We start from the raw sequence: 11,573 nt of genomic DNA, 5'->3' as shown, positions 1-11,573 counted from the left end.
TAAGTTTTTCAACAAATGAAAAATTTAATGCATTAACTCACATTTTATTTCTATACTTGAGTTTACCAAACGAGAACCAGAAGATACAAAAAGTGCAGATTCTGACCGAGATGTTTTTAATGAAAAACCTTCTAAAGAAGAAGTCATGGCAGCTACTCAAGCTGAAGGACCTAAGCGGGTTTCAGATAGTGCCATTATGCACACAAGCATGGGAGACATTCACATCAAACTCTTCCCAGTTGAGTAGGTATTGTTTTTGTCTTCAATAAACACCAGTATAAATATGCTTAGGAAATTATGCAACTTAAAATTCTTGTTACTTTCACCTCAAGAAATCTGAAGAAGTGAAATGTTTCAAAGAGTTGTTACTATTATGTGGACATCCCAACTCTAGGTTTTGTGACTTATTTTAACTAGCTTTCTTATCAACTTACATCTTAAAGAGAAGAATAATTATTTTTTCTCTTGTTCTGGTAGCATAGTGGTTACAGATGGGGCTGTAGCCTCAAGGTCAACAGTTCAAAACTACTAGCAGTTCCGTAGGAGAAAGTGGAGGCTTTCTGCTCCTGTAAAGATTTACTGCCTCAGAAACCCTGTACAGGGTCACTATGAGTCAGAACCGACTCCATGGCACAGAACCACCACCGCTATGCTATATGGTTTAAAAATTAGTTCCAACCCAAAACATAAGGACTGTAATTAAAAATAGTAATAAAAAAATTCAGTCTTCTTAAGCGAGAAGATTTCTACTTACTGAGAGCCGAATAAAAGAAATGGGCTTAAAGAATTCCAAAGTTTTTATAGCCAAACAGTTTTTCTCATTTCTTTAGAAAGTACTTAAAAATTCATTTGTGTTTTGAAGGTGAATATTTCTGTCATACTACATCTTGGCAGTGAGTAAAGGACTGGGCAGTTTTAGACTGCTGGACAGCCTTCTTTCAAATCCCAACCCTAGTAAGCTTCTTTCCTGGTGTGCTTGGTGCAGGATTGTCTTGATGCCCCCTTACATTCCCAACTCTGAGAGCTGTTACATTTTAATGCACTACGTTGAGACATTTCGTGAGATTAGTTAATATTATTATTAAGAAGACTTTATACTCTTAGTGACTATTATTCATAGTTGATTAAATTTAGGAGCTGTTACTTCTGTGAATGAGTCCTTGCTCAGGAATATAAGAAAAATGCCTTTTCTAGAAACTTATTGTATAGGGTAAACTATGTATATTTTTTTAAAGCTGCTAAATGACTTGGAAATCTAAAACTGTCAAACTTAAAAATAATAAGCTTTCATGATCTAAACATACTAAAGTTAAAAATATACTATTGTTTACATACTCTCAAATCTTGCTTGTCCTGAGAAGTAAAGAGTATGAAAAAATATTGTCCTTCTAAGACATTCAGAAGACACTGGAAATACTAAGAAACAGAACTGCAATGAAAATGGTTTTAAGATGTTTTGGCTAGGTTTCTCACTTTTAATATATATCTTATTAGGTGCCCCAAGACAGTGGAAAACTTCTGTGTTCATAGCAGAAATGGTTATTATAATGGACATACATTTCACCGTATAATTAAGGTAAGTTATGCAAAGTTCTTATGATTTAAGGAATAGTATGTTATTGTAAATAGTCGCAACAGTGGATTATAACGTTTTTAGGAAGATGGTGCAGGACTAAACAATGTTTCAGTCTGTTATACTGAAGTTTGTCTTGAGTCACAGCTGAGTAGGATCACCCATTATTGTGTAACAAGAGGTATAGCCTATTCGTTCACACTTAGGAGTTTAGAACAAAGGAATAGGAAAAATGGATTATGACAGTCAAAGAAAGAATGAGTGGTCCTGAATATCAAATGTAGAAGGAAAAACAGGCATAATAGCCTGGCTTTCTTTTAAGAAACAATGCAATAATATCTTGTAAGCCGCTAACTCCTATTTCTGTGTAGTCAATTCCAACTTAGAGCTACAGAGTAGGACTACCCCATAGGGTTTCAAGGCTGTAAATCTTTACAGCAGCAGACTGCCCATATCTTTCTCCCATAGAGTAGCTGGTGGGTTCACACTGCCAACTTTTGTGTTAGCAATGGAGTTTAACCACGGCACCCAGGGCTCCTTTAATCAGATAAGCAAAGGATATATAATGAGTACAGGGTGAAGGTCGTGTTAAGATAAAACCAATTGCCAAGGTAACTTATTCCTAGTGGCTGGCTAGGTTTAGATCTAAAACATTCTTTAAATAGTAAAAGAACCCTGACATCACCCATTCTGTAACAAGCACTGCTACACCTAAGAGCAGCATGAACTCAGTCTGAGATTTGTTGAACAGCAATCCATAAATTACCCAGGCAGTGATAGAGTTCTTGGTAATTGCCAGGACAGATATGACAGGAGGAAAAGTTAGATTTCAGGTTAACCTTGCAGGATAAGCACTAGACTGTGAACCACAGTGTTGGTGGTTTAAGCCCACTAGCTGCTCCGAAGGAGAGATATGAGGCTTTCTGCTCCCACAAATATTTATAGCCTTGGAAACCCTATACAGGGTCACTATGAGTTGGAACCAATTCAATGGTATTTAACAACAAAAGAAATTAGTGAAGTGGCTGAAGAAATCCAAGGTATTTGTTGGAGAAAATAAAAACAGTAAGGTCAAATAAGAAAACTGACAAAAATTAGCAGACTGAACTTTAGTGGGAAAAGAGCAAGAAGATTAGCAAGACATCCTGCAGATGACTGATGAAATTGTAAGAAAAGTAGAATTACAACAAAGGCCAATGCCTTTTGTTCCAGTTGTGAAAGGTGGATACTCTTACTCAACAAACATAGGTTAAATTCCTTTATCATAGTATTGAGTGCCCTCGAGTTGGTTGGACTAATAGCGACCCTGTATAGGGTTTCCAAGGGGCACCACAATGGGACTCCTTAGTAGTAGGCTGTGTGAATAAAGTAGGTTGTGCTTTCCAGGACTCAGTAGGAGGATGCAAAGGGACAGGCATATGAATGTGATGAGTGCTTACTTATATGAAGAACTAGTAGAAGTCAAAGAACCCTTTACAGAGTACCTCGGGGATACTGAACTTGTATCACAGGTTTGGTTCCAGAAAGCAAATGTCGCAATAAAGTGAGTCTTACACGTTTTTTTGGTTTCCCAGTGCATATAAAAGATATGCTTGTATTATCCTGAAATATATGAAATATGAAATGTGCAATAGCACTATGAAAAAGAATGACATATTGTGTGAATTACTAAAATGTGACAGGCATGAAGTGAGCACATGCTGTTGGAGAAATGGTGCCGATAGACTTGCTAGACCTAGGGTTGCCATAACCTTCAGTCTGTGAAAAAACACAGTATCTGCGAAGCACAAGAAAGGGAAGTGCAGTAAAATGAGGTATGCCTATAATTCTGAAGTAGAAAATGTAAACACATTAAAACTTTATTTTCATGCACAGTTATGTAAGAGGCACTGTATAGTTATGAAACATAGTATTAACTACTTTTATTTGAAGGAGCTCTGGTAGTGTAGTGGTTAGCAAGTCAGCAGTTCGAAACTATTAGCTGCTTTATGGGAGAAAGATGAGTCTTTCTGCTCCCATAAAGATTTGCAGCCTTGGAAATCCTATACAGGGTCGCTATGAGTCGGAACCGACTCCATGCATACTACCGTCACCACCACCACTTCCATTGAAATTATTCAGAAAGATAGTACATATGTCTATGAGCAGAACTTTGCATATTTGTTTTGATTATTGCGAACAAGGAGGTGGTAATGCAATGGAATACTTCATCCAAATGAAAGGAAATGATTCAGAACCGATTTGAAGGCACTTAACACCACCACTAAACCGACTCGACGGCACTTAACAACAACAACACCACCACCACCACTAAGAGCTTAATTGGGTCACTTATAGCATTAAGGAAGCTAAGATTTTATTGAATTCAAAGTACTATCAGGAGAAATACATACGATACCAATGCATGAATATTTAGAAAAACATAATGTAATGTGCTTTTTGTGTACTTTCTTTAAGGGCTTCATGATACAGACTGGAGATCCAACAGGAACAGGTATGGGAGGAGAAAGCATATGGGGAGGAGAGTTTGAAGATGAATTTCATTCAACATTACGGCATGACAGACCATATACACTAAGCATGGCCAATGCTGGATCAAATAGTAATGGATCCCAGTTTTTCATAACAGTAGTACCAACAGTAAGTACATAATCACTATGAACCAGAGATCCATATGCTCTAAGAGAGTGAATGCAGTTGAAGAGAGCCAAATTAATTCTCTGCTATGTATGAATCAGGATATAAAACTAATAAACAATTTAGAGAAAAAGATACTAAAATTACCTAATAAATCTACATTTATATGGCAAGACATTGCTTCCCGGTAATAGGAAATACAATGGACTGTGAGTCATGGTATTGTTTGTTTCAGTTCTGTCACTACTAATTTTACAGTCTAAAATGAATTATTTCACAGTCCTGGTGCTGTAGTCTGCTTTTCAGAATGGAGGGATTAGAGTACAGCTCTGCGTTGTTCAGTGTCCACAATGTTCTAGGATGTTACGTGATTTGGATGTTGTATGAACACCTTTTTAGAACCTTCCATTTGTCCTCATCACTGCTGCTGCAGGAGCTGCTGGCAGACACCAGAGAAAGGGTGCTGGCAGTGAGAGTGGCAATGAGAGGGTGGCGAAAGGAGAGAGCAACAGGAAGTGAATGAGGAGGAAGCTGAGCCCACCCAGCCCCTCATGCCCATGAAACAAAACTGGAAAGCCCGTACCCATGCCCAGAACCATGTGTTCCTCCTCACCAGCCTTCATCCCACCTGTAGTCCACTGCTACCAGTCTGGATTTAGGCTCTTTAAAACCACTGTTGTTCTTAAGTGCTTTGATATGGTTCCGACTCAGAGTGATATGGGTCCATTCTGTGCCATCCTTACAGTTATTGTTAAGTTTGAGCCCAGTGCTACTGCTATTGTGTCAGTCTGATTCTTTGGGGGTCTTCCTCTGTTTGTTAACCCTCCACTTTACCAAGCATGGTGTCTTCCAGGAACTGATCCCTTTTGATGATATGTCCTAAGAACAAGAGATGAAGTCTCACCATCCTGGCTTCTAAGGAGCATTCCTGCTGTGTTTCTCCCAAGACAGCTTCTTTGTTCTTCTGAGAGTCCATGATACTAATAATATTCTTCCTGTCTTTCCCCAGCACCATAATTCAAATATATTGATTCTTCTCCAATTTTCCTTATTTATTCACCAACTTTCAGATGCATATGAGAGGATTGAAAATACCATGACTTAGGTCAGACACACCTTAGTCATCAAAGTGATATCTTTGCTCTTTAACACTTTAAAGAGGTCTTTTGCAACAGATTTGCCTAACTGGAATATGCCCTTTGATTTCTTGATAGCTGCTTCTATGAGCATTGTTTGTGGATCCAAGAGAAATGAAAGCTTTGACAACTTCAATCTTTTCCCTTTATCATGATGTTATTTACTAGTCTACTTGTGAGGATCTTTACATCCTTTTCATTGAAGTACAGTTCGTGTTGAACACTATTCTTAGATCTTCATCAGTAAAAATTTCAAGTCCTCTTCACTTCCAGTAAGCAAAGTTGTGTCATCTATATGTTGTAGGTTATTACTGAGTCGTCCAATCCTGATGCCATGTTCTTCTTCATATAATCCAGCTTCTCAGACTGTTTGCTTAGTATATGGATTAATTCACTATGGTGAAAGAATACAACACATCTTTCTCATTTTAAAGCATTCAGTATCCCTTTGTTCTGTTTGAATGACTGCCTCTTGATCTATGTACAGGTTCCCCATGAGCACAATTAAGTGTTCTGGAATACCCATTCTTTGCAGGGCTTGTTGTTATTAAGTGCTGTCGAGTCAGTTCCGACCCATAGTGACCCTGTATAGGGTTTCCAAGGAGCAGCTAGTGAGCTTGAACCGCCGACCTTACAATTCAAACGGCTTTGCAGTCTGGCGCATTAACCCACAGCGTCACACCAGGACTTTGCAATGCTATCCATAATTTATTCTGAACCTTTGCATAGTTAATAAAGCACAAGCAAACATCATTCTGGTATTCTCTACTTTTAGACAAGATCCATCTGATGTCAGCATTCTCTTACAGTCTGGTTGAATTTGTCAACTCCCTGTCAGTGTACTGTTGCAACCATTTTTAAATTATCTTCAGAGAAATTTGACTTGCATGTAGTATTAATGATACTGTCCAATGATTTCAACATTTCCACTCAGTCCCCTCTTTTGGAATGGGTTGACCAGGTAGGTGTCTTCCACATTTCAAATTTCTTGGCATAAATGAGTGAGCACCTCCTATGCTGCATCAGTTCGTTGAGAGATTTTAATCTGTATTCCATCAATTCCCTGAGCCTTGTTTTTTGCCAATACTTCAGTGCAGCTCAGACTTCTTTCAGTACCATCGGTTCTTTATTATATACTCCTTCTTGAGTTCTTTGAACATCAATAGTTTTTTTTTGGTGGTTTTTTTTTTTTTTTTTATACAATGTTTCTACACGTGTATTCCATCCATCTTCTTTTGATGCTTTCTGAATTATTCAGTATTTGCCCATAGAATCCTTTAATATTTGCAAGTTAAGGCTTGCATTTTTCCTTCAGTTCTTTCAGCTTGAGAAATACTGGGCATGTTCTTCCCGTTTGATTTCCTAGCTCCAAGTCTTTGCACATTTCATTATAATACTTGACTGTCTTATCAAGCTGTCCTTTGAAATTTTCTGTTCAGGTCTGTAAAAAATGTGAAACACCATACATTCTTCCCATAGTTCTGTCTTCTTCACTGGGTTCAGTAATTCATTACAGTGTCTATACAGACACAAAGACAATACTCACAGTTCTGGGGCTAGAATGAAGACTTTAGCATATCCAATCAAGTATAGGCTGAAAGAGGACTTAGAAGCTCTCTATAATCATGACACCCAAGTGATGTTTTTCCCAGGTAACTCCAGTAGTAGCTTTTCTACCCTGAGCTACAGCATAAAATCTCTTACACATTCTTTTTACCCGTTATAATTAACAGTAAATAAAATAACCATTTAAGAAACAGAAGTTTTATTTCCCATTCCTTTTCAGCCATTCTCATACAAACCTCATGCTTCCATGAGTTTGGAGCCCCATTCTGACACCAACTGCAAAAAATATGCACCAACCATTCCTCTCACAACCCTATCTACTGGGTTCGATTGTCCATTGCAAAGACCACACAGAACTTATATACCATACTTACAGTTATGGGCTTTATGAGGAAAGTTAACAGGTTACAATTCAGGGACAGAAATGCTCAGGGCACTGTTGTTCCAGTCAGCTGTTGGTAAATGCCCACAGGACACACCACTCCACCATAAGCCTCAGCCTGAAAGCCAATGACTCTAGCTCTGTGAATCAGGAAACCTAGCTGCCCTACTCCACCACTCATCTGTCAGTTTGTCGTACTATGGTGACTTGTGTTTCTGTGATTCTGAAAGCTATGTCACGGGTATTTTAAATACCAGCAGGGTCACCCACAGTGGACAGGTTTCAGCTGAGCTTTCAGACAAAGACAAACTAGGAAGGAGATAAGGACTACTTCCAAATAGTTAGTCACTGAAAACCTTATAAATAGCAGTGGAACACTGATAGCACCAGATTATTGAATATTGAAACATGATGAAGAGCACCAGAATATTGTCAGATAAGAGTGTTGGAAGATGAGCCCTTCTGTTTGGAAGGCACTCAAAATGCGACTGGGGAAGAGCTGTCTCCTCAAAGTAAAGTTGACTGTGCTAATGTGAATGAAGTAACCCCTTCAGGACCCTCATTTGCTGATGGACCACAACTCAAAATGAAGAGAAACAGCTATAAAAAATCCATTAGTCATCAGGGCATGGAATGTACAAAGTATGAATCTAGAAAAATTGGAAATAGTAAAAAATAAAATGGAATGTATAAACATCAATATCCTAGGCATTAGTGAGCTGAAATAGACTGGTATTGGCCATTTTTAATCTGACAACTTTTGAATTTTAACAACTTTTTCAGTCTAAAATTGATCAAACATGCAATCAAGATGTGTTGATAATTACTGGTGATTGGAATGCAAAAGTTGGAAACAAAGAGGAAGGATCAGTCATTAGAAAATATGGCCTTGGTGATAGAAACACAGGGGTCTCAAGTACGAATGGCGTGTTCCACTCCTGTCTCTTCTGTTTCTGAGATGGCTTATTTTAAAACGCTGCTAGCTTCAAGTATTAACAACTACAATTAACTGCTAGCATCCACAGTTGAATCATATCATCCTATCAGTATCCTCTCCCACTTTCTCTTACCCAGACCTAGAAGGGAAAATGTTGTTTTGTGGGATTTATGACAATGGGTAGAAGAGACATTAGATAATTCACTACAACACATGTTTTTGTATCGTCATTTCTTCCAATTGCTTTAGCTACACTCAAGAGCTAGCTCCCGTCTCTTCTAACATCCTCCATTTTTGTTTTCTTTCTTTCTTTCTTGTCTTTTTAATGACCCTTTGCTTCCTTTCTGTATGATGTTCTTGATGTCATCCCACAACTTGTTTTTGATCTTTAGTGTATCAAATCTGTTTTTGAAGAATTCATCATGGGCTTTAGTGATTGTGTGCAAATTTGAGTAATAGTGGTATTAACTGGTTTTCCTCATAGGTGTGTAGCTATTATCCTATCATAGACAGCATTGTAATTCAAGATATATCTTGAAATGCTGTATTTGATAATGAATGCAATGCCATTCCTTTTCTTCATTCCCAGCATAGTAAACCATTTGATTTTTATTTAAAATAGCCAATACCTATCCATTTTAGCTCATTATTGCCTAGGATTTTGATCTTAATTGTGCCATTTAATTTTGATTATTAATGGATGTTTACAGCTGTTTGCCCTCATATTTCATTTTGCCACTTTAGCAATTGAAGGTCCTGAAAGCTTTGCTCCTTCCACGCCATTAAAGTCAACTCCACTTTGAAGAGGCAACTCTTCCTCAAAGCTGAGGAATTCATCTTCTGGCACTATACCAGAAAAATTTCCATTGCAATTCCTAAGGTTTTCAGTGATTAACCATTCAGTAATGGTCTGCCTTCTTCCTAGTATGTCTTAGTCTGTAAGCTCTGCTGAAAACTGTCTACCATGGATGGCATTTAAAATACTGATAAAAAAATTTCCATTTTTAAAGAAAGCCCCTGATGGGACCTCTTTATATGCAGTGTGATGTCTGAACAGACAAGCAACACATGCTTATATATGTATTTCCAATTTTAAAAAATGTTCCTGTACAGTTAAATTTTTAAATATGGCTTGTATTCTGAGAGTTGTGCAACCATTCTCACTCTCCTTTTCTGAGTTATTCCTCCATCATTAACATAAACTCACTGCCTTCTAAGGTTCCTGGCTAACCGTTATCTTGAATTGTTAATATTATCCTATTTAAATAGTTCTTAAAAGAGCATAGCACTCAGGGCAGATTTTTTTTTTACTAGTTAAGCTAAACTATTGTTCAGTTTTAAAATTACTTCAGAATACATCACATACTCAGTGGCATTTTAAATTTGAGGAAATTATATTAAAAGCCATCTAGCTCCATTGTTAGCAGTCCTGGTGTGGCGTTGCGGGTTAATGCGCTGGACTGCAAGGTTGGTTTGAACTGAAAGGTTGGTAGTTCAAGCTCACCAGCAACTCCTTGGAAACCCTATTCAGGATCGCTATGAGTCGTAACTGATTGGACAGCAATGATAAAATGACATACTTTGTTTATTGAAATTAAGCACCAAGTACTGAACCCTGGTAAGGAGCTCTGGTAGCATAGTGGTTATGAATCGGGCTGCGAACCTTAAGGTCAGCAGTTTGAAACTACCAGCTGCTCTGTGGGAGAAAGATGAGGCTTTCCACTCCTGTAAAGATTTATAGCCTCGGAAACCCTGTACAGGGTTGCTATGAGTAGGAATCGTCTCGATGGCACATAACAACAACTGAACCCTGGTAGCGTAGTGGGTTATGTGTTGTATTGCTAACCACAAGGTCAGCAGTTTGAATCCATCAGTGGCTCTGCTAGAGAAAGATGAGGCTTTCTGCTCCTGTAAAGGTTTACAGGAGTCCTGTTGTGATGCTGTAGGATAAGGTAACTGCTGGTTGGTGGCTCAAAACCATCAGCTGCTCTTTGGAAAGCTATACAGGGTCGTTATGAATCAAAACTGACTGACTTGATGGCACTTAATAACACCACCAAAACAAGAGGTATTTATAACTAATATGTACATAAACTCATTTAATATTCACAATTCTTTTGGTATTATTCGATCCAGTTTTAAACAGTAGATGAGGAAACAATGACCTGATTCATTTGCAAAGGGTCAAGTAGAAGAGCTAGTATTTGAACTCCCACCTATCTAATGCTAGAGCACATGCTGCTTATTTAACTATTCCGTATAGATTTTCAGGTAGGATTCCTGAAGCAAACTTTTAAAGCAGGGGCCATAACTCTTTAAGCCATGCAAAGTAACTTAACCATTAGCAAACATTTTCCATCTCCCTTTGGTCTGAAGAATGCACTTTTAATTAAATGTTATACTATCCTTTTTCTTTTTTTTTAAATTGGAAATTTCTTTTTCAAGTTGGTAAGTTAAATTATTATACTTCTTTTTAACTGTATACTAAAATGAGACATAAATTTAAAATTTCTTTATTAGCTCACCCAGAGATTTAACAAATGTAGGTTTATCAAGATTTTCCATCTGTCCTCCAATACAGCCTTGGCTTGATAATAAGCACACAGTATTTGGACGAGTGACTAAAGGAATGGAAGTTGTGCAGAGGATCTCCAACGTCAAAGTCAATCCCAAAACAGATAAACCGTATGAGGATGTCAGCATCATAAATATTACCATCAAGTAAAACAGGTTTCATTGTTTTAGAAGTTAAAATATATTAAACATAAGATTATTTTACATTAAGAAGCTCTGACTTACTAAACATACAAATCATGTTCAAATATATAATATTCTATTTTTATATATTTCATTAAAGGCCATTTTTTAAATTGTTGCCTTTGATTTTTCTTGTACTATTTTTCATCGAGTTGATAAATTAAAAGGGGCTAAACAGGCAAAAATCACTTCTTATAATTTCTAATGAGACTGAAAACTATATGAAATAATCATAGTGGTATGTAAAACTGCCATATATTCTGCCAACATGATATATCTGCTTTAAGAAAAAGTAGTCTGGGTAACAGGGTCTGTTATCATCATCATTCTGTTGTACAGTGTGTATTTCATTCCAATTAGCTTTGTATTTGAGCTCTGTTAAGTAGTAAGTAGTGGTAAGTAAAGCTTCTTTGAGTAAATAGGAAGTTCCCTTTGGTCAAAGGTATCAAATTCCTCAATAATTATAAAATAATACCTTCCAATATGAGAATCAAAATAAATGAATACCTGAGTCATTGGTTTTGTATGCAAGTTAATTTACTGTTTTCACATTCTTTTTCCATGACAGCTGTGTTCTGTCCTCAA

At 37.3% G+C, this 11,573-nt stretch overlaps 1 protein-coding gene across 1 annotated transcript in view; it reads left to right on the top strand.

Moving 5' to 3' along the window:
• The window catches only part of LOC102832792 (peptidylprolyl isomerase domain and WD repeat-containing protein 1-like), a 35,913-nt gene extending 24,957 nt beyond the window's left edge, over window positions 1-10,956 (top strand). Inside the window, exons 9-12 of the mRNA XM_006870998.1 lie at window positions 62-243; window positions 1,495-1,576; window positions 4,031-4,213; window positions 10,813-10,956. Of these exons, the coding sequence (XP_006871060.1) occupies window positions 62-243; window positions 1,495-1,576; window positions 4,031-4,213; window positions 10,813-10,956 (591 nt within the window). The remainder of the gene's footprint in view (window positions 1-61; window positions 244-1,494; window positions 1,577-4,030; window positions 4,214-10,812) is intronic.
• Window positions 10,957-11,573: the final 617 nt, after the last annotated feature.

The sequence above is a fragment of the Chrysochloris asiatica genome, unplaced genomic scaffold (genome assembly GCF_000296735.1).
Source record: "Chrysochloris asiatica unplaced genomic scaffold, ChrAsi1.0 scaffold00157, whole genome shotgun sequence".
Taxonomy (NCBI): domain Eukaryota; kingdom Metazoa; phylum Chordata; class Mammalia; order Afrosoricida; family Chrysochloridae; genus Chrysochloris; species Chrysochloris asiatica.
The sequence above is the reverse complement of the archived record's forward strand: the minus strand, read 5'-3'. Positions and strand labels throughout refer to the sequence as shown.